The sequence below is a fragment of the Larimichthys crocea genome, unplaced genomic scaffold (assembly GCF_000972845.2).
Source record: "Larimichthys crocea isolate SSNF unplaced genomic scaffold, L_crocea_2.0 scaffold97, whole genome shotgun sequence".
Classification (NCBI taxonomy): Eukaryota; Metazoa; Chordata; class Actinopteri; family Sciaenidae; genus Larimichthys; species Larimichthys crocea.
Window position 1 is genome coordinate 1550141 of NW_020861315.1, and position 23623 is coordinate 1573763.

General features: G+C 44.5%; 1 protein-coding gene across 1 annotated transcript in view; it reads left to right on the forward strand.

The window, feature by feature from the left end:
- LOC104919659 (nuclear receptor coactivator 3) overlaps positions 1 to 22067 on the forward strand; it is a 64273-nt gene extending 42206 nt beyond the window's left edge. The window contains exons 3-23 of the mRNA XM_010731724.3: positions 1394 to 1501; positions 2866 to 3026; positions 5000 to 5100; positions 5190 to 5364; positions 7283 to 7465; positions 8627 to 8713; positions 8851 to 8991; positions 10122 to 10269; positions 10523 to 11061; positions 11143 to 12263; positions 12375 to 12513; positions 12840 to 12998; positions 13227 to 13457; positions 13759 to 13864; positions 13975 to 14146; positions 14482 to 14808; positions 15297 to 15395; positions 16353 to 16602; positions 16853 to 17030; positions 17129 to 17333; positions 19217 to 22067. Coding sequence (XP_010730026.1) covers positions 1413 to 1501; positions 2866 to 3026; positions 5000 to 5100; positions 5190 to 5364; positions 7283 to 7465; positions 8627 to 8713; positions 8851 to 8991; positions 10122 to 10269; positions 10523 to 11061; positions 11143 to 12263; positions 12375 to 12513; positions 12840 to 12998; positions 13227 to 13457; positions 13759 to 13864; positions 13975 to 14146; positions 14482 to 14808; positions 15297 to 15395; positions 16353 to 16602; positions 16853 to 17030; positions 17129 to 17333; positions 19217 to 19228 — 4623 coding nt within the window. The 5' untranslated portion in view covers positions 1394 to 1412 and the 3' untranslated portion in view covers positions 19229 to 22067. The remainder of the gene's footprint in view (positions 1 to 1393; positions 1502 to 2865; positions 3027 to 4999; positions 5101 to 5189; positions 5365 to 7282; positions 7466 to 8626; positions 8714 to 8850; positions 8992 to 10121; positions 10270 to 10522; positions 11062 to 11142; positions 12264 to 12374; positions 12514 to 12839; positions 12999 to 13226; positions 13458 to 13758; positions 13865 to 13974; positions 14147 to 14481; positions 14809 to 15296; positions 15396 to 16352; positions 16603 to 16852; positions 17031 to 17128; positions 17334 to 19216) is intronic.
- Positions 22068 to 23623: the final 1556 nt, after the last annotated feature.

The window sequence follows — 23623 nt, forward strand, 5'->3', positions numbered from 1 at the left end:
GATATACGAGCTAAGAGCGCACGACTGAAGATCAGATCGTTCTCCAAAAAAAAAAAAAAAAAAAAAAAACGCAATCAGACGTTTGTCGTGGACCACTCTGATCCCCACAAGAAGGAGCCTGAGATGATGGTGCATGGTGATTAAATAACAGGCCGGCATCTCTCTCCCCTGCCGTTGGCCTGATTTGTTATGCAGGAGAGGCAGTGCTCTGGTCAGAGGATAACCATGTAATCAATGGAATGAAAAAGCTGCTCTGGCTGTGAAGGTTAAGAGGGGTACTGAAGGCTTTCAGCCCACTCTGTGTGTGTCACACATGCATTCAAAACACACACCAGACAGTCTGAATGTTACATCTCCTCCTCTAATTCCTCCTCCTCTTCTTCCCCTCTCACCTGTTCCCCTTCCCTCCTGTCTTTCTTTGACATGCCTTTATCTCTCTTTCTCTCAGCTTGCTCCCCTCCTACTGCCTCCGCCTCTTTTCGCTCTGATTCCCCCCCTCAGTATTTTTCTTCTCTGCATTTTCTCTGTATATCCCACTACATTTGTGCTCTCTCTCTCTGTCTGTCTCTCTCCCCTTCATTTACTTTCCTCCCTTCCTCCATCCTCTCTTCCCTCCCTCCCTCCCTCCTACCTTTCCCCAGTGTCAGCTGCTGTCACTGTGGCAAAGAAAGTGACCAATCAGAGCCCACTTCACAGCATCAGCTTCCTCTCTCTCTCTCTCTCTCTCTCTCTCTCTCTCTCCCTTATTTCTTCGCTTCCTTCCCTCAATTCCCTTCTCCTCCTCCTCCTCCTCCTCTCTTCCTTTCGTCCCATCTGCCTCTCTTCCCCACAACCTTTATCAGCTCACTTCCTGGAGACTAAATATGATGCATTATGGGAGACAGACGGCTGTCTAACGGGGTTAGTTGTGCAGCGTGGCTTATCATCAGAGACACTGCTAATCCTGTGTGTGTGTGTGTGTGTGTGTGTGTGTGTGTGTGTGTGTGTGTGTGTGTGTGTGTGTACACCATATGAGCTGATGAACTCATACATGCACAAGCCCACACACACACACAAACAAACACAACCTCACATGCTTACTCTCTTTTTCTGAGGAAGAAGATGAAGAGGAGGCAGACGAGACACATTTATGTTAGTCACTTTCTGTCAGGAGAATTTGATTTGCTTGATATCAGCATATTTCGACCTGCTCTGTACTGTTTTGCACTGTATCCACTTCTTTCTGTGTTAGTTATTTTTGCTGAGTTCAAAAGGACAAGGACATGTCTTCTTTTCTTCACAATTACCTATATAATAAGAGTTAAAAGGCTAATGGGGACTATATAATCCCTTCTCTGCCTCCTATTAAAGCCATATTTACACCTGTGTCTGTGTGTGTGCTTCTTCCTCTCAGGTGCTGATATGTGTACACGATGAGCGGACTGGGGGAGAACTCCATGGAGCCTCTGAGCTCAGAAAACCGGAAACGCAAGCTCTCCACTTGCGACACGCCTGGTCTGGGGTGAGTGTGACTGATCAGCACAAGAGGAGAGAGGGGGAAATGCAGGAAAGTGGGCTACTGGGTCAGTGGTTTCTCTAGCCCGAGCTATTTGGCTCCTTTTGTGTGCTGTGCTGAGTAAGTGTGTGGACTGTTTGTCTGTAGTTTTAGTAGAAAAGAAGCTCTTTTTAGACAGAATTTCATTTGAAAAACTGGAGTCTTAGTGAGCTGAAAATGCTCAGGATGGTAAAGACATGATGGTAAATAAAATGCACAAGCTACAAATATATTTAAAGGTCCAGTGTGTAAGATTTAGGAGGAGAATATGGCATAAATAAAATACAGTATTCATATACACACAGCCAAAATGTGGATAATATAGTTTAAATTGTTTATTTGTTTAGATCACACACGTTTTCTGGATCACCTTAACCTCCGGTAATCGACACAGGGTGTGGTTGTATGGTTGCACCTTATTTTTTACTGCGGTGGAAGTTTTTAGACAAAAAAAAAGGGTGAAACAGACTCCTATGTTTTCTGTTGACAGTCTTGTTTCCTATCATCATGTATCATCTCATCTCATATCATATCATATCATATCGTATACTTTCATCTAGTTTGTCACAGTATGCCAATTTAAGTTTGTTCTTATTCTTTTGTGGCCGACTTTTGAGACTTTTGTATCTACAGAGAATGCAGGTCCTTCTCCACGGAGTCTACCATGTTGAACCATCATATTTCGGCAGTAGTGGACAAACTAAACACTGACCTTTCGCGCCTTTCGTGACTTTCCTGGTTTCGTTAGTTATGCTACACTGCTAGATGCTCTGAAATCCTACACACTGAACCTTTTAAGTAGACGTTTCGATCCCAGTTGGATCTTCGTCAGCTCAAAAATGTGGAATTGAAATGTAAATAATACGCAGACAAGAGGCCAAAAAACTTCTTATACTAGGTGAAAAAGAGCACAGACATGATGTCAAGTAGTAAAGAAAAGTGAGATATTTAGAGTTAGATGAGCAGATTAATGCTACTGAATCACATAAATATGATGCTACAACCAGCGGCTGGTTAGCCTAGCTCTGTCTAAAATAAAATAAAAAAAAATTGTAATCATATTCAATGTTTTGCTTACCGCTGTCAGCAATTGACTCTAAGGTGCAGCTCTGTAAAATACAGTCAGGTCTTTCAGCTACAATAAAAATCTCTGTTGATCTTCCGAATTTCTTTGCAGGAAAACTTGTTTTTTCCCAAAGTCAATATGCTTTTTCAAATATCTACTTGTAGCGCCTCTGGATTGTTTTCAAATATATAAACACTGCTGACAATTTGAGAATAGTGGAGTAGCGTTAGGTTCAGCGTTAATCTTTGCACATTGCCCTCTGCAGGTGTGAAAGGAAGCGACGGGAGCAGGAGAGCAAATACATTGAGGAGCTAGCCGAGCTGATCTCGGCCAACCTCAGCGACATCGACAGCTTCAACGTCAAACCAGACAAATGTGCCATCCTCAAAGAGACAGTACGGCAGATCCGACAGATCAAAGAGCAGGGTGAGTGGACACAGATCCTAAAGCCTACTGCTGCTGGACAGGTGCTCTGCAAAGTCAGATGGACGGTTTGAGAAGTGTGTGGAGGAAACATTAGGAAAGGTGTTGAGGAGGAGAGAGAGAGAGAGACGGCGAAGAGACAGCTGGGAGTTAACAGACACACACGCACACACACACACACACCTACACCTACACACGTGCCTCCTCAGAGCCCAGGTGCAAGGACGAATCAGTCATTCATCTCCCACAAATTTCACAGCCTCTACTGTTTATGTTTGGGAGGAAACACTGGCAATGCTTTGTGAACCTGTCATTTGTGTGTGTGTGTGTGTGTGTGTGTGTGTGTGTGTGTGTGTGTGTGTGTGTGTTATGGGCATGCACAGCTGTGTGCTGGCCTCGCCAGAGGCTGTTTAATTGGACGTTTGCAGGTAATCACATGCCCATCCATTCTGCTGAACTGCCAAATTATTAGTTCTGTTACAGCTGCTATTGTCATAGTTCTGTTTCCATTATGCAGCGGTCATCTCTACAGCGAACAATTTAAAAAGCCGCGGGCTGAGACTCTTTGAGACGCTTTGCAGATGCACCAGCCAGTGCAGAGTGGACGTATTTTTAACTCTTGCACTCAAAACCGTGCACATTTTCTTGGCATTCAAGCTGAATTTCACAAGATCAGGAGGGGGAAAAGCCGGAGGTTGGATTTTGGTTCTCGTGTCTCTGCTCGGCGCAGTCAGCGTCTGCCACCTCGACAGGAAGGGGAAGAGGCTACAGCTGGCCCTGACTGGCTGCTGACAGGTTGCCATAGTTACAGGAAGTGAAGACAGAAATGACACAGGCGTTTAGACTCGTATCTCGCTTTCTACCTGTTCCTCTTCTCCTCCTCTCACTTTCAGTTGCTCTTTCTGTCAGTCTTCATCTTTTTTGCTCTTTTCTCCATCAGTCATTGCTGCTCTGCATCTCACTTGGGTTTAATGGGCTCTGCTCTTGCATCTTCCTCCTCTTCTGTTTCCCTGGTTTTTTTTCTTTCTCTTGCCCTCTCATCTGTATTGCAGCACAATGAGTTGCAGCGTCTTCAGGTTTGCTTCCCGCATCTTAAGATATTAAGTGAACTGATGGAGTGCAGCCTCTCTCTTTCTGTCTCTCGCACGCATCTTGTTCGTCTCTCTCAGTCCTTCTCTACCAAACTTCACAGTGCCTGGCTGTAGGCAGCAATGGCATTTTTTTCCTTTGTGTGGGTATCTGTGCCCCTTGGGAGCTAATCAGATAGAATGATTCCTGTAGCCAAGCAGCCCCCGCCTCTTTCTCAGACCAAGCCCTGCATTAATACAACAACCCAAATGCCAGCTGCTTTCTGTCGTCTACGTCCACATCCCTCTGGTTCAGCTTCAGTCCTTTCCGTCTCTCTCTCTCTCTCTCTGTCTCTTTATCTGTCTTTCTTTCTCCCTCTCTCTCAGACTCAGCCCCTCCATTAATTCAGGTGCCTCAGCTCCTGCCCCTGCACCATTACAGCTTCCAGAGCCTCTCTCCCGCGCTCTCTCCCTCTCTCTCTCTCCCTCGCTCTCTCTTTCTCTCTCTCTCTCAGCCCCAGCCTACCAGACAGTCCCTCAGAGTCTGACACTGAATATAAAGCATGAGGACGGCTGCTACCTGCTCCACATGCACCCAGCCCTCTACTCCTCCTCACGGGCTCCTCAGAGAAACCTGCCTCCGTCCGTCTCCCTCCTCACCTGTAGTTTTAAATCTCCCCAAAAAAAGAGAAAGGAAAAAAAAAAGTGAAGATTGAGAAACGCTGCCCCCTGCCGGTGCAGTTAGAGTAGTGAATGAGTGGCTGTTTCCTCCAGTTTCAGGTATCGTTGCTCTCACCTTGTGTTTCTCCTTTGCTCTTTTATTTTTTTTATTTTTTATTTTTTGCTGGGCTTGAAGTGGCTGTTTGGGATATTTCCTTTTTTGTGAATACATTTCATCTCTTTCTGCAGGAAAAGCTTCATCCAATGACGACGACGTCCAGAAGTCAGACGTGTCCTCGACAGGTCAAGGGGTCATTGACAAAGACCACCTGGGGCCACTCCTGCTGCAGGTGAGTCTCAGCGCTCCACCTTCCCCCCGATCAATTGGACAGTATTTATACAACGGCCAGGTGGTGACTTCCTGTCGCTGTGCCCTCAGGCTCTAGACGGCTTCCTGTTTGTGGTGAACCGGGAGGGCAGCATCGTGTTTGTGTCGGATAACGTGACACAGTACCTGCAGTACAAACAGGAGGAGCTAATAAACACCAGCGTGTACAATATTCTCCATGAGGACGACAGGGAGGAGTTCCACAAGAACCTGCCCAAGACCAACAGTGAGAAACACACACACACACACACACATACACACACACAAGGAAGCTGCAGAAGTAAATCCTGCTTGACATCTTCCACGGGACTGAGGTATAAAACAAACTTTCAGAGGTTACAACAACTCTGTACGCACATCAATGTAAACTCACTCAGTTATTTATTCATGCTCCTCCGTTCTTAACTTTTTCTCTCGTTATAATGAGGAGCTCCTGGGAAGCCTGTTCATGTGCATGAGAGCTTCTCAGAAACACACACACACACACACACACCTGACAAAACATACATGTGCACAGGAGCACCCGCCCACTCGGTGCTAAGCAGGCAGAGCGTAGCACAGCTGTCAGTCACACTCAGTGGTCCAGACAGTGTAAAACAGGCCTGAGCTCTATTCAGATCCCATGGCAGCCATCTGGAAACTGCTTACTGCTGAATAATGCACTTCCACACTTCCCTCCACTTAATTCAGTGTGTGTGTGCATGCGCATGAGTATGTCTTACTGTATGTATTTACATGCATATATGTCAGTAATTTGATTGCATTTTTTTTCAAGGTGCAGCCGATGAGTGTGTGTGTGTAAACCCATGAGTATGTGCGCAGAGCACTATTTATAAAGCTGATTAATTATGAATATGTGTGCTCGACTGAACCTGCTACTCGATTAACTCCGCAGTAATGTTTCTAAGCAGCGGCGGCTCCGACATGTCATTGACACGTTCTCCCACTTATCCCTCGCTTTCCCCTGCACGCTCCTTTTATTCATTCACCTCTTTTTTTTTATCTTTTAAAACTCGTCTTTATCTACGTTTCCTCTCTGAGCGTCCCCTCGTGCCTCTCTCAACTCACTCTTCCTCAGCCTCATTCATACTTAATATGGCTGCCTGCTAAGACGAATATTGTGGTTGTCTGTTTCTCAACCTGCTCCTCGCTGCTCTCCCACCCCTCATTGTGTCTCGCTCTGCAGCTCTGCCCCTTCATTATCTTTTCTGGACCCATGAATGAAATGCGCTCTCGCTGCACATTCCTGCGGGATGACTGCTGTTCACGCCAGCTACAGTTAAAACACACACGCTCGCACAGAAGCACCCAAGACACACACGATGCACAAAACATGAAGTGAGCTTTTGTTGTTGCCCAGTGTGTCTTTTTTTTTTTTGACCCCTCTGTCTTGCCTTGCTGTTGGCTAATTGTGTCTGAGGGGAGATGTCGGCCCCAGCGACTGTGCTGTGTTTTCTCTGTCGAGAAGAGAAACCCAAGGCCTCGTTTAATCACCTCTCACTATCAGTTAGCTCCTCCCCACCACTACCTTCCCACCACCCCAACCTCCGATATGTCTCTCTCTCTCCTGGGTCCTCCCTTGTATCCCCGCTGCACCTGCCAGATAGAAACCTCCAGCCAACTCAAGGCCCCCCGATAAGGCTTCACACAGACCTTGGAGGACAGTTGGATGTCTCTCTGAAGTTTGCCTCCCCTCTTCTCTCCCTTCCTCCCTCTCCCCTGTGAAGGTGACCCCGTCTAAATGAGTGTGTGTGTGTGCGCGCTGTGATGAGGAGTCAGGGCCTAAATGAGGATAGATGGCTGAGTGTCCCTGGCCTCTACCCAGACTGAGAGGGAGAGATATTGGAAATCGACACCTTGGCTACATTAATCCCATGGTCCATTTAGCCAGGGATCTGAACAGCCGGAGAGGCTTCTGCTTCTCTATTTAAAATACATGTTGCAGTTTGGTTTGTTTGTTTTGTTTGTTTGTCCTGGGTATGTGGATCCGCGGCAGGAAAGGGTGTGAGCTGTTGTGATGTTTTGATTACAGGAACACCATTCCTACATTTGGCTACATTTGGGTTTCAGTCCCAGGAGTTACATGCTCATTCCACTTTACTCCAGAGTGTACGTTTATTTTTGTTTTGTTGATTTTGTTTCAGTAAATGGAGTGTCTTGGGGAAGCGAGGCGGCCCGACAGAAGAGTCACACCTTCACTTGCCGGATGCTGGTCAAGTTTGGCCACGCCCACGGCCCCATGGAAGAGGGGCCAGGAGGGCCACGCTACGAGACCATGCAGTGTTTTGCTCTTACCCAGCCCAAGGCCATGATTGAGGAGGGGGAAGGTATGCTGGCACAGTTACACATTAAGGGGTTATTATTCATCTGTGTTGACTGGCAATATTCCCCTCCACTCAAAAATATGTTTTGTTTATTTTTATTTCAACTGGATGTTTGACCTTCACTGATGATATATGTGCAGTCAGTCTGACACTAGAAGGCTGTTTTTATATCCATCTGTTGGACGGGAGGAAGTGTTTCCGCTCACATTAAGGTCTAGTGTGTTAGAGTAAGGAGGCTCTGTTTACAGAATATGGCAGAAATTGAATAAATTATGCATAACTATGTTTTCATTAGTGTGTAATCACCTAAAAATAAGATCCATTGTGTTTTTGTTACCTTAGGATGAGACTTTTATATCTTCTTTTATATCAACAGACACAGCAGGTCTGCTTCCAGGTTGAAGCGCCATGTTTCTACAGTAGTTAACTACAAGCAAACTAAACACTGGCACCAGAAAGGCCCATTTAACATTTTTGCGCATTTCGTGTCCACTGTAGTGGACATGTCTACTTCATGTTTGGAAGGAGAGGCTGAGACAAGGTGGCTGTAATCAGCAATTACACCACTAAATGCCACTAAATCTTACACATTGAATCTTTACACTTAAATCTGAGTTGAACACAAATAAGTATGAGCAGGATTTTGTGACATAACAAGTAGTTAAGAATTTAAGAATAGTAAGAATTTGTAGCGAGATAATTGAACTTTTTATGTACAAACCATACGAGACACAAAGTGAGAATTTGATTTAAAATGGGGAACTGTGAAAATCTCATTTTGAAGCATCCACTTTAAGCAGTTTCTTCTTTGTTTCTCACTTAAAAGAGACTTGGATACATAATTAGAGGCTCATTTGAATTTTCTCCCCCAGAACTTTTTTTCTTTGTTGCTACATGCATCTCAAGTGTACATTATGTTCCCTTCTGAGGCATGAAATCATAAAATTGGTTGACTATTATAGAAAAAAATGCCCACACACTGATAAAAATACTGAAAGAGGCTGTTAAGATGCAAAAAGAATCAAGCAAATGTGAACATTTTGATTGTATCATCTTGTTTCTTGAAAATCCTGATTTTTAGGAGCTAGAAACCAAAACTAATGAGCTGTAATTATATACAATGATCATGAAACATTATTGACAGCCCTCTCCTTTCACCTGCAGACCTTCAGTCATGTATGATCTGTGTGGCCCGTCGGGTTACAGCCATGGAGAGGACGGAGAGTTTCAATACACGGCATGAGCTCTCGGGTGAGGAGCTGCATACCACAGACGCTCACTAAACAAACACAGAAGCTCAAACAGGCCATGACGTTAATACTTTATCCATGAACAGGTTTGACTCTCTTCCTCTTGCGTCTCCTTTTTTCTTTCCCTCCACACTTTAGGTAAACTGATCCAGATCGATCAGAACTCTCTGCGAGCGTCGATGCGTCCAGGCTGGGAGGATTTGTTGAGGCGTTGCATTCAGATGTTCCTTCAGCACAGTGACGGGCAACCCTGGTCGCACAAACGCCACTACCATGAGGGTGGGTCACACACGAATACACAACATGCTTCAAATCAACCACTCAAGTACTTCAGACTCCGTGAATTCATCTTGTTAAGTGCTTTTAAGTGCACAACAAACGAGCTGGAGGCAAAATCATCAGCAAGTCACCGGATTTAATTAAGTGTTTACTCAGTTGTGTATTTAAACGTCTCTCATTTAATGCTATAGTGGTTCGTAGTAGTTATAGTGGTTATAGTTGTACAGTAGCTTGAATTTAATGAGATATACAGGTTAAAGCAACATTGTGTAGAAATGACTACTGTCGTAAATATGGACAGTTGTATTTTCCTACAACAACACAAGACATAGCAGCCAGATAATATTACTTACTAGTCCAACAGCAAGAAGTCCAGCTCGGCGTCTGTCTTTCAGCCTTTTATTTCACGAACTTTCGCCAACAACCAAAAGCCAGTCCCAGCCACTCTCTCCTTTTCTCTTCTTAGCTTCTTCCGTCAACATCCCCTTCAGTCTTTTGGCCTCTGTCATTATGTCCATAAAGGATGCTCAGCCCAGTTACATCGCCCGCTTGCCCAGCTCCGGCTCCACTTCCCAGTGGTCCAAAACACCTTTGATACAGACACTAATACTCCCCCGGTGCTCTGCCCGGCTAACAAGCTGAACTAACAGCAGCTATAGTTCATCACAGAGAGTTGAGGGGGAGCAGCCGAAAGACATCAGAGGGAAAACCAGAAAGCATTTTCTCTATAAGATATGATCCAGTTTCACCAAAATCAGGGAAATAGTTGGCAGTGTGTGACTTAGTGTCGTAAAGCACTACATACTTCTCGTGGGTGATCGTACCTGGAGCACAAAGTTACATAGTGTGAGAACGGATGTACAAATGACAGAGACACCATTCACCTGATTACAAATCAGTGTAGCATCAAAATGTTTTAAGAAGTTACAGTGTTGCTTTAAATATATAAACACACATTGACACCTCTTGCATTAGTGTATCAATATTGATCTCTTGAATACAAATGTCTTTAGCGCTTGATCCTCGCTGTAATTGCAGAGCTGGTTTTCACATGAAGGCAGTGATTGATGACCCTTGTTATCAGATAAGTGTTTCAGGGTGTTAATTTCTCATTTTATCTGTCTGCGCAGCCTTTCTGCAGGGTCACGCTGAGACACCTTTGTACCGCTTCTCCCTGTCCGATGGCACTCCAGTCACAGCCCAGACCAAGAGCAAACTCTACCGTCACCCCATGAGCAACGAGCCGCAAGGCTTCATCTCCACTCACCTGCTACAGAGGTCAGGCACTAAAAGTGTACACATTATACTGTACTGACTAAAAAGCACTTGGAGCATAACTATGCAAGGCAGCCAAAGCATTCAATAGCTGAAGTAGCGGCTGAAGTAGCTTTTATACGCAGACACCCTGTGAACAGTGAAATTCCACACAACAACTGGTATTTTAGTTTCATTTATACCAAGCCTCTACAGTCTGAGTGGGCATACAACACTTTCACTGTTTTTACATTGTTTCACCTCTCCTTCCACACAGGGAACCAAACGGTTACCGCTCAGCTCAGGGTGGGAGCATGATGCCAAACACTATGAGGCAACAGGGCATGGGGGGCCCCAACCCAAATGCCCAAATGAACATGAACACCGGTGGTGGGATGGGGATGGGAGGCATGGGCGGCATGAACAGGGGCTTCGGTATGAATGAGCAGGGCCACATGGGTCACATGGGTCCGATGGGAGGCGGCTCAATGTATGGAGGGAACGGTGGAGGAGGGGGAGGAGGAAGTGGAGGTGGAGGCATGGGCAACCGCATGATGCAGATGAATCAGATGGGGCAGATGAATCAGGTCGGACACATGAATCAGATGAATCAGATGGGTCCCATGAATCACCCGGGTCAAGGCATGCAGCAGCACCCTCAGCAGCCCCCGTTTCAGAGCAGTGGAGGGTTCGGGCTGAGTGGCATGAATAGCCCCTCAGGAAGCCCCAGGATGGGCGGCCCCCAGCAAGGACTGTTGATGTCACCGAGGAACCGAGGGAGCCCGAAGATGGGCACAAACCAATTCTCACCTGGAGGTAAGTCAGTGTCTAGTAATTTAGATTTTAAATTGATTGTTTGTTTGATTGGATTAATCTGAGTTATGTCTTCCTTTCCAGGCATACACTCTCCCATGAGTGGCATTGTCAGTGGTGGAGGAAGCGGAGGCAGCACCACCACCTTCTCCAGCAGCTCCCTAAATGCTCTACAAGCGATCAGTGAAGGAGTCGGGAGCTCCCTTCCCTCAACCCTAACATCCCCCTCGCCAGCCCTTAAACCAGACAGTTCCCCCAGCGTCCACTCCTCCTCCTCTTCCTCTCAGCCCAGTCAGCCGGCTAAACCAGGCCAAGATGGCTCCAAAAGCCCAGCAGGAGGCTTAGGGCCTGGGCCCACCGACCATCACCACCCCATGCACCATCACCACCATCATCAGCATCCTCAGGCTGAGAGTTCTGTAGACCGACCGGACAGCCAGGCAGCTACAGCGACTAAAGAGCCTGGAGAGGGGAGCAATGAGGCAGGAGTGGCGAGCTCTGAACCCTCTCGGAGGGTGCCAGACAGTAAGGGGCATAAGAAGCTGCTGCAGTTGTTGACTTCCCCAACTGAGGAGCTGGGAATAGGTGGCAGTGGGCCAACAGGGCCCCCTGTACAACCCCCACCAACTAGTAGTAGCACCCCTGTAGGCTCAGACAGTAAGGACCTCACAGGAGGCATAACTAGCCCCTCATCTACTGGGGTGTCCTCCTCTTCTTCAGCCAATGCCAATCCAGGCCAGGTGACTGGGCCAGGGGGCGTTTCAACATCGCTATCATCGGCCCACTACACAGGCTCACTGCAAGAAAAGCACAAGATCCTCCACAAGCTTCTTCAAAATGGTAACACCCCAGATGAAGTCGCTAAGATCACGGCTGAAGCTACAGGAAAGGTTTCACAGGGGGGCCAAGAGGCCGGTGAGGCTGGTACAGGAGGGTCGGGGGCCGGGGCTGGCCCTGGGATGATCACAGAGCCCAAGCAGGAGCAACATAGCCCCAAGAAGGAGAAGACCCACGCTCTCCTGCACTACCTCCTCAACAAGGATGATTCCAAAGAGCCAGCCGATGTCAAGCCTAAACTCGAAGAGTTAGAGGGGAAGGGAGCCCTCGGGGCCGCTGGCGGCCCTGCACGTGGAGGTCCTGGATCTGGGCCGGGCCCTACACCCGAACATCCTGAGAGCAAGATCAAGTCAGAGCCGCCTGATGACGTAAGACTTTACTTGCTGTTTATTGCTTTTTGGTCTTTACTCTGATCTGGATGAGTGTGAATCTTTGTATACATTTACATAATAACTCATTTTATCTGTTTCAATGTTCAGTTGCATAATCTAGAGTCTATCCTCGGAGATTTGAGAGGCTCAAGCTCTGACTTTTACCCGGATCAGCCTGGAGGTGGAGGGGCAGGGGCTAACGAAACAGGAAACAAACCCCAGGGTTGCCTTGATGACAGTCTGCAGGGTGAGTGGTTCAACGACCAAAGCCTATAAGACAGTCAAATGCAGGGTGTGACTGTGACATCAAATGTGATTATATTAATATAAAATGACGTTTGGCATCATGATGTCTTTCTGAGTTGTTGTTTAAATTTATATCTTCATTTCAAAAACAAGCGTCACTATTTTATCACCCCCTCTCCCTAGCTGTAATAAATATGCATTTATATATCGTCACTCTCTAAATACTTGTTTTTAATCTTATAAAATATCCCCCATCATCAGGGACAAAATATTCTTCCTATTAGAGTGTAAAAGACAGTCAAGTATGTTTATACTTCTTCGGTACAGGGAGTCCAGGAATAGGTCCGGGGCCTCGGGGGCCCTTCCAGAGGGCCATGTCCATGGACGGGAAGCCTCCAGGTGGGCCTGGAGGAGCTGGTAGACGCCCCATGCTCATCAAACAGGAGAATATGATGGGCAGTCCAGACGGCTACCCGGGAAACATGGGTACGTTTTCAAATGGCACAACATTATTTTCAGCACATTGTCTCTCTCTCTGTCTCCCTGTCACTATTATTAGAGTGTTTCCAAATATAGGTCCTTGACTTTGTTTATCGTATCTTATTATCTTATAACCGTTAAAGACACAGATTAAAGATGGTAAATGTTGAGAACCAGGACTGGGACACAGTTTTATGACACTGACGTACATATCTGGTGTTTTTGTATTACCAGGACCAATGAGTAGGGGCATGGTTCCCCAGAGGTCTCCCATGGGAGGGTCAGGGGACTGGGGCATGCCCCGTTCCAGTGCCAGCCCTGTAGGGTCAGCAGGGCACCCCTCCATGATGCGCCCCGGCATGGAGTACAACAATAGCAAGGGCATGATGTCTGGACCTATGGTCAGCCGCTCTAACAGCGTACCAGGCACCAGGTCTATGCTACAGCAACAGCTCATGGAAATGGGTACGTGTGTCACACTGCTGCCAGGTGTCAATGGTGTTTAAAAAATGATCATCACCCCAGTTAAAGGGGGAGTGGGTGTGAAAATTATGAAAACCGTACAAGCACTAACACTCCCGGCGGTCTGAGATCACAATTTGGAGTGCCCGGCTAACAAACTGAGCTAAAAGCAGCTAACTTTACTGTCCATCAGGAAACTGTAAATCACAGAGAGTTGATGCAGAGCAGCCAGAGGACATTTTCTCCATAAAATATGATCCAGATGATGATTACTCAGTGTAAATTAATTATCTTTGTGCTTTAGGAGGCTCTGCAGACATGGGCATGGGTATGAGCCCCTTCAGCCAGCAGGGCCAGCCCAACCAGTCCCCGTCTTGGCCAGATCCTATAATGGGCATGGAGGGTAACAGGTCAGTGCTGCATTCCATATTATCTGTATTAATTCCTGATTGACTGCAGTGAGCTCAGGTAGCAGTTTATGCTGAAGGTGAGTGTCTGTCTGTGCCTGTGTGCTTTGTAGGCGCCAGTTTGGCAACACTTTAGACGATCTCCTGGTGCCTCCCACCACGAGTGAGGGTCAGAGCGATGAGCGGGCGCTTCTGGACCAGCTGGACTCTCTGCTGAACAACACAGATGGCATCGCTCTGGAGGAGATAGACCGAGCCCTGGGCATCCCAGACCTCGTCAGCCAGGTAGGTCATCAGTAAAGATATAAAGAGATGGATTAACAGCACACTCTGTCCTCTTCTAGAGCCTCTCTAGAAGTAAAGTTAAAAGAGAAATGATCAGTCTGCACATCATCACTCATAAGTGAGCCTTGGGTCCATCTTTGCATTAGATATTTCAGTCATGACTCAAAGTGTTCAGACTGTTCTTTAACTGAAGGGAGATAGATGAGCCCAAGGGGATCTGTCTGTGCTCCTTAGAAAAAGACAATTACAGAGCCAACCAATTGGAAATAAATCAATTAGATGCAGAACTTTGACAAACTTCCCTTCTTTTTGTCCTCTTGTACTCTCTCCTCCAGACCCAGGGAGCTGAGCAGCAGATGGAGCCTTTTCCAGGGCAGGAGCCATCCATGGTGTTGGACCAGAAGCCTCACTATGGACAGGGCTATCCTGGACCCCCTGCCATGCCTATGCAGTCTGGCTATGGAGGTAACCCCATGCAGGGACAGGCCCAGCAGGGAGGGTTTGGGCCTTTGCTTTCTCAGATGGGCCAAGGTGGCAGTTTCCCTGGTATGGGTGGAATGGGCGGGATGGGACACCCGCGTGCCAACATGATGAGACCCAGGATGATGACTGCCAACAAGCCAATGAGGCTCCAGCTGCAACAGAGGCTGCAGGGACAGCAGGTATGAATACAGGAAGGTCAACATTGTCTGGTGGTTTCTTACTTGGTCACTTCTTTTCTCTTCTTAGTTTCCTCCGTCAAAGCCCCATTTGGTCATGTCCAGAGAGGCTGCTGAGCCCAGCAACATTGCCCGCTAGCCCAGTTTTCAGTTTGCTCCCTCTTCTTCCCTGTGGTCCAAAACACCTGTGATACAAACACTAACACTTCCCTGGTGCTCTCGGTTAGCCCAACTGACAAACCGAACTAACATTAGCTAACAGCAGCTGTAATTTGCAACAGGTTGCTTTACTGTCCATCTTGAAATTCTGTAAATCACAAAGAGCTGAGGTGAAGCAGTTTGAGGACATCAGAGGAAAAAGAGTGAAATGGTGCTAGTGCACCATCTGTGTTAGTGTATATGCATCATTTCTGCATAAATATGACTGTGACCAGGTCAGCGTAACATTTGCTCCTCCATCTTTATGTTAAATGTGTTTTTTCCTTCCTCAGTTTATGAATCAGACGCGGCAGGGGATGGGGATGAAGATGGAGAACCCGGGAAGCAACCCTGGCATGAGGCCCGGCATGCAGCCTGGAATGGGAGGACAGGTAGATGACAAAAAGTCTTTGGTTATATTTTACAGAAGAATACTGATTTTGTAGGTTGGGACTTTATGTTACAGATTCTGTTTTAATAACATAATCAGAGTCAAGTTTGCCAAGTTTCACACATCCATACACACACACACTGTGTGATTTATCCTCCACCAGGACACACTTTATGGATGAGCTTGGGCCAAAATCCACAACTTTTACCATAAGTGCAGATGTAATGCTGAAACCCACAAGTTATTCATGTATTGTCAACAATTATAAAAGCATTATTACTAAATAAAAAGGATCAACACAAGCCAAAGGGAAAAGTTGTTCTCATTAATGTTCTTCTAATCATCCTACAAAGTGTTTGTATAAAGGAGGACTTATTAGAGTCTTTCTGTCGTAGTTTTCTCTTTGTAGCCAGTTTAAACCAGACAGTGATGGATGCACAGAGACTGGTTGCTATGTATAACTGGCTCAACACATCCTGTGGCAGGTACATCATCTGCCAAGCCTTTTTTTTTTTAAACTTAGTCTTATTTTTCAGTCGTACTTCAGATCCCCGGAGAGTATAGATCCTAGAAATCTGAAGGTTTCCATGGCAGTTCTATTAAAAATTTATATATTATTTTTTGGGGGGCATTTTCTTTGTGTTATTATATCTTCTACTCTGCAGACTCATCTTTGTCTTATCTTATAGAGGGGACCACGATGATGCAGTCTTGGTGTAAATATGTTGATAAAATGTATCTTAAATTTATCTTTAATCCAACTTTGAAGTGATGCTGAAGTTATTTGACTGTTGTAGATCAGTGATATTAAAATAACCGTATAATTTATGTGTAAACCTTAACACACATGCGTTTTTAATGGTACACACAGTCTATTTTATAACATATATTTCATAAAAGCTCAAAATATGTTTACACCACATGTCAATCCTCCTCTGATTTTGTTTGTTTTGTGCAGCCGGGCTTCCTCAACGCTCAGATGATGGCGCAGCGCAGCAGGGAGATGGTCACCATGCAGATGAGGAGGCAGCGCATGATGATGCTGATGCAGCAGCAGCAACAGCAGCAGCAAGCAGCCGCTGCTGCAGCTGCGGGGGGATTCAGTCCGCCTCCAAACGTAACGGCTCCTGTTGGCATGGAGAACCCCATGGGAGGGCCAAACATGGGCCAGCCGGGCCCCCAGCAGTTTGGCTACGGTGGGAGTTACGGTGAGTCTACCGAGCTGGTTGCCCAGCAGAATACTGCTGCTCCCTGGTGGTGAGACCATGCACTGCAGAGCTCTAGTCTCACTTTTTTTATGTACATGTACATCTCCCTTGTCTCTGTTTTGTTTAGTCAGATCACATATTGTTCTTGAAGGGGTAATAACCCTGCCAGGCAGCAGGATCGTCATCTATCTTTATTTATCTCTGTGTATCCGTTTCCTGACTGAGCTGAACCCGTGATTTATCTCTGTAGGGATGGGCCAGCAGGGAGACCCCTCGTTTGGCCCATCAGGCGGCAGTCCTCCTAACGCCATGATGCCCGGTCGTATGGGACCTCAAAACCCCATGATGCAACAGCATCCACAGGGCGGTCCAATGTACCAGGGCGCAGATATGAAAGGCTGGTCGCAGGGAGGCATGGGACGCAACAGGTATGACATCAGTGTGCTTCCAGAGGTGGTTTTTTTTGTTTTTTCTTGAATGCCTCCAGTTGAAAACCGTCTTCCTTCCTGTTGCTCTTCTGCATCAGTTCATACCCTCAGCAGCAGTTTGGGCAGCAGGGACCACCGGGGCAGCAGCAGTTTGGGCAACAGGGGAATCCAGGACAGTACGGAGCAATGATGATGAATGGGGGGATGCCAGCCAGTGGAGGAGGAGGTCACATGGGCCAAATGGGAGGGCAGATGGGTATGAACCCAATGGTGATGGGACGTATGCCTATGGGGCCTGATCAGGTAGGTGCAGAGGGTAGGAGAGAGTGAATGTTTAAAGGACAGGGTCACATTTTTTAAGTTTATCTTAAAACAATGCCCGTTTGTACAGTGTTTGCTGCAGTCATTCCTCCTGTCCATTGTAGGGAAAAAAAAAATTATGCAATTTTGTTGCAAGAAATGGGGACAAAAACAAATGAATCAAATCACCCAAATTTCGGTATTTTAGCTTCACATTTCCACTTTGTGTTGTTATCCCTCTGCTGAGGCTCAACAAGGAAACACTGAGTGGGTTTTTGCATATTGATACAAACAACAAAATGCGACAAAGTGAAATGGAAACATACCTAAACACGACGTACATGAAGCATGTGCCTCAAACACCCACTGAAGGTTCTATTCCACCGGCAGACGAAAACATCAGATGTGTGTGCAGAGACACACAGACTGTAACCTTCCTCAAATTAAACCACGACACAAACAAAAATGCCATATTTCTGTCATGTTTTCTACAATGTTTTACATTTTTTTAAGATTTGACTGGCACTCTTTTAATTGAATCATGTCATTGCGCCCTCTTCTTCTTCTGCAGTGGTTTACAGCACCAGACTGGAGAATTAATGCCACCAGCTGTTTATCTTCATGAACCAACTACTAATATTTGCATGGCAGCAGATGGAAATGCGCATTAATTCACTTTTTCTGTTTAAAATTTGAGGCTACATTTGGATAGAAACCAAGCTGCTGTCTGTCAAAACACAAAGAGAGAATTGTGTACTGAAAAGTAACTTTGAAATATACTAATTTGATTTGTCTAACTCAATGATGAAGTTTTATATTAACTTGAACTTTAGAATACATTTTTGCAGAACGAGAACTGAGGATTTAATCCACACGTTTTAAACTGAAATAGATTTACTTGCATCCAGTATTATAGACAAGAGAAAAAATTACAGCAACCAATAATGATTTCAATGTACACACAAAAAGATTTGAGACTTATTTTATGCACACAAAAATGTATTGTCTCCTTTGCCAAGATAATCCATCAACCTAATCAGTGCGTAAAGAGCATGACATCACATTAAAAATCCACTTTAAGCAGTCTTAGCTTTTAAAAAAAAAAAAAAGAAAAGACATTTATGGTGCACCCTTGTAAAGTGTGCACCATGTAGGAAGGCTCAGTCCTTACCGCAGTGACCCGGGTTCAACTTCAACTTGCAGCCCTTTGCAGTGTTAGTACATATGCTTTCTACCTGGTTATTCATCAGAGCAGCTAAAAACAAATACATTCAAAAAAAAAAAAAAAAAAAAAAAATATATATATAATATATTATATATATAATATATATATATATATATATATATATATAAAATTTAAAAAAGATATTTATTAGGGACTGAACGAGGCAAAGTAGAGCAAGGCATGACTGAAAAAAAGAGTAGCTTTATGTGAAATAGTAATAGTTCAGATGTAAAAATAGTGTAACGTTTATATATTTGTTGGGCATTAGGCATTAGTCTGGTTATTTTATGTACTGAGCTTCTAAATCTGTGTCTGGCTGCAAAATAGTGACACCATGAAGTCTATTTTGCCTTGTGCCCCAATGATTTGGGAGGGAGAGAGTGAGCATCAATAAAACCGGATCATCAACGAAATAAAAAGTTCTTTTCTGATTGTTGTACAGCGTTTACATTCAGCACAGATAAACTCACCCTCCCTCACCTCCACACACTGATGCACAACCTGCAATGTTTCGCTGCAACCCCTGACTTGGTCTGAATGCAGCCGAAGACAGACTTGATAAATTGTGAACCTGTCCTGTCAGATTTTATTCTGAGGACTAATGAAGCTTTGGTAAACTTTTCTGTCTCACTTGTTTTTCTCTTCTCTTCTCTCAATCTAGAAATACTGCTGAGCATCGTGACAGAAGCATTTGTCTCACTGTGATCTCCATTCAGAGACAGGACACGGCTGCAGGACTGGAGTGTGTGGAGGACCAGGCGGTGTGTGTTTGTGTGTGTCATTGTGTGTGTGTCTGTATGTAGTGCTGCACTCCCACCAAACGGGGGAGTGAACTTCCTTTGGACTCGTGGCCAGTAATGTCTGGCTACCTGGAGGAAAACATGTTGCATACATACGTGTAAACACACAGTGTTCATAAAAATCAGAAACACTGTGACACATTTACACTCACAAACACACGAAGACTCCTCGTAGACTGTAGTTTCCCTCTCTTTATGAGCGATGTGTGTGTGCCTCAGTGAACACACACCACATGCTCGACCAAACAGTGAAGGTGGACCGACACTTGAGCAGATCACAGATTCGGACAGCGGACGTGTTAAGACACCCCCCCCTCCCCATCCTTTGTCGAATGTACCACGAAGCTGTGCTCAGATTTAAAATGTGGGATTCCTCTCTTGTTTCTGAACTTTGTGGGATTTTTTTATCCACCACCGTCGCCATCGCCGCCTCCTCTCTGCTGCTCCTAAAGGATCTCCGCGTACTTTAAAGTTAAAAAACAAAACAACAAAAAAAACAGTTCTAGATCACGAGCCATCAGATTGTGACACTCAGATGAATGTCATTAAGCAGTAGCACATTGTTTCGTCCTCCAGCGCGCACCGCTGGGCTAAAGTACGACTGAATTACTTGTTGGCTGTTTGCACTTTAAGGAAAGGCCAACATCAAAAAAGGATTGTGGCAATATAGAGGCCTTTACCGAAGAATTAATTAATAGCAGCAGACATTTACTGTGTATTTTTGTGTGTGTGTGTGCATGTGTGTGTGTGCGTGTGTGTGTTCTCAAATTTTCCCTCGACGGGGGGCTTTTGATTGGAAAATGGGTAACCGTGATGATCTTTGTTCTAAAAGTGGGAACCAGTAGAAAGGCAGTAAGCACAGATTTTATCCAACTCCCGTCTACAATGAACCGATTTATTACAGCAAGAGAAATGAAACCGTTTTTAACTCATTTTAAAATCACTGTTGAGACAAACAGACTTCTATTAATGTTCAACAAACTCCACTTATATTTATACAGATTCACAAAACAAAGACACGATCATTTTATCATTCCAGAGGTGATTTTTTGAATCCAGATATTTTTGGTTACCTCACCGATTTACAGTGTTACCTACTAGAGTGCAGAAATGAAATTTGATCATTGCCAATTATAAGATTACGTCTATATGAGCTTACACTATTAAGAGAAATGTTAGATTTCAGTGTAGGCGTGCAGATTTCTAGCAATAATCCTTCCTCCTGGTTTTCCTCTGAGGGCAAAGCTGAAGTATCATTTACTCGAAGCGACGGCACTGCAGTATTAGACATGATGTCTTGTTTGGAGCTTTTTTTTTTCTTTGGTCTGTGAATATGAATTGTAAATACGCTTCAAATGTACTATATATAAATATATATATGCTTTTGTAGGTCACATACTGTTTTTGCACAGATTGTAAGGCTTGATATTTAAAAGTGTAATTTTCTTAAACCGTCATAGGTCAGCTTTTATTTTCAATACTTTAACCATCGGTTGGAAAAGGAAGGGCCTCCTTGTTTTTTGTTATATTTTGTACGAAGCAGTACGTGTAGATTTCCTTTCATACTGCCACTTTCTTTCTCTTTATTTTCTGAGGATATAGTCTTAGCTAAAGAGGTGCTAGTGTGTAAATCTTTTTAAATAAATTATTTTTCTTTTGTCAAAAAAACAAACAAAAAAACACAAAATATGCCTATACAAAAAGAGGCCCGGATGTCTTACTAGTATGTGACGGTGGAGGGAGGGGGGGGTGGATATTTTCTGAACCTCATGCTTCCATGTGTGACTTTTAAGTTTCACTCCTGAGATTTTGTCTGTGCTTTTGAATTTAGCAGATTTGATCGTTCAGCCTCAGATACAAGACTTTGGAAATCACCCAGTGTATAACTGTCCATTGTTTGTTTGGTTTGTACGCAGATGTTTAATCCTCATGGAAGCAACAGAAGACATCATTTGAATCCCTTATTGCCTGTTAATCTCTTGACAGGTTGTTTTTTTTCTTTACATTTAACTCTGCCTTTGTATTTCCTGTGAAGCTTTTTGTTGAGAAATCTACCTTTTTGAACACACGCTCAATCCAAAGATTTTTGTTTGTCATTCTGCAGTGCGTAGAAACAGTTCCTGACGTAGATCGTGCACGTACTCGTGTGCTTTTACTGTTGCACATAACCTATAATATACATTGAACTTAAATATGTTTAATTGCATATATTATATCCCCCATCCGTATGACATAGAGTAGACATGAGTCTGGTTCTGCTGAGGTGGTTTGAGTTTTTTTTGTTTTTTTGTTTGTGATTGTTTCTTCCTTTCTGTAGAGCTCATGGCCAGTTGAATTGTGGTGCTGCAAACGGTTATTTCACAAGAGATTGTTGAGATTTTCTAAAATGGAAAAGGAGGTTTCATGATTGATGTCATTATGTCTCAGAATAATAGCTTGGAGTTGTTTCTTTTTTTTTCTAACCCTGTTCTCAATGAAGAAAGTTTAATCCTACAAATATTTAAAAAAAAAAAAATCCAAAAAAAATCTGTGTTTTGCTTTAAAGGAACGAAACTCCTCTCGGTGCGTCATCTGCGCTTAAAAAAAAGAGGAAACACATCTGGGAAACATACAGTCATTATTACAGGATGTAAAATACTATTGCAATTTTTTTTCTTACCTTGTTTCTTGATGTTAATATCGATGTAAATACAAATTTATATTTAAACATTACAACATCTCTGTTGTCTTTTTTTGTACGTTTGGGGCTTTAGTCACCCGGTCCAGAGGGAACAAAGGTAACAAAGGGCTTGGGAACCAGAGGGTGGCCGGTTCAAGTCTAGCACAGACCACAGAGAGATACCTGTTTCACCTATTGGGCACTGCTGAGGTGCCCTTAAGCAAGGCACTGAACCCCTAACTGCTCTGTCTTCTTCCCACAGTTCAAATACATGCAGGTTAATCGGTGACTGTAGGGGTGAATGTGAGTGTGAATGGTTGTTTGTCTCTGTGTCCTGTGATGAAGTGTTGACTTTTCCAGGGTGTACCCCCCGCCTCTTGCCCAAAGTCAGCTGGGATTTTCAAGCCACCAGCAACCCTGATGAGAATAAGCGGTTACAGAAAATGGATGGCTGGATGGACTTAACAATCCTGAAGCCACAGTAACAAAAGCCACAAGTGATGTCTGGAAGTGTGAGTGTGTGTTGATGGGAGGCATGGATGTGTGTGAAAGACATCTTCTCCTTTCGGCTTTTCCCTTCAGGGGTCGCCACAGCAAATCAGTTGCCTCCATCTAACCCTGTCTTCTGCATCCTCTTCTCTCACACCAACTACCTTCATGTCCTCTTTCACTGCATCCATAAACCTCCTCTTTGGTCTTCCTCTAGGCCTCCTGGGAAATCTATAGAAATTTACTCAAAAGAGCTTCTTCCTCTCAGACTGGCTGCTGTCAGTGACATTGAGGTGCATGCTGTGTCTGTAGCCTCATATTTTTTTTTATCTGCTGTTAGTTTCACTCCTGAGAGAGCTTTTGTCATTAATCATCCTACTTTCTTCTCTTAATGATTTTGCACCCTGTGGAAAAGATTTCACACCTCGAGGCTGTTTCAGCTCGGCTGCTGTTCGCTTTAAAAGACTTCTCCTAAAATTGTCTGTTAGTTCAAGATCGGCTACCACGTTACTGTTGGCTGACTCACTCAAACCTTTTAAAATGCAGTTTTGTAGGTGGACAACTGGTCCAAAAGAGAAAAGAACATTTTCTATTTCACCTTTTAGAAGTGCACTACTGGATGTATTGTCATAAATGTTTATACAGTCATTCATGGTCCCCAGACAATGACTCCTGCTGAAATTCTGCTTTGGTGATCACCTGACTTTTCTTCTAATGCTGCCACACATTTTTGGTTTTGAGTAAACTACCAGATGCATTGTGATGAAAGCTGGTCCACACATCATATCTTCTTTAGGGTGAATTCTAACATGGGGAACATCACACCTGCTAAACATCAGCAAACCAACATTTAGCTCAAAGTGCTGCTGTGTCGATCGGAGCCGACTGTTAAAAGTAGTGACTGTAGTGACACCAAAAGTTTTTAGTTTTAGTTTTTATAACATAAAGAGCGCCCTGCCAGCCCCAGGATCAGCCTTTTAATCTGTGGAAACCACTCTGATGGAGGATTTACTGTTCCACAAACAGCAGCTGTGGGAGATGAAATACAAAAACATCCAATACTTCAATAAATCAGAAATTTAACCAGCACAAATCATGCCCAAATTAACTCCAAAGGTTT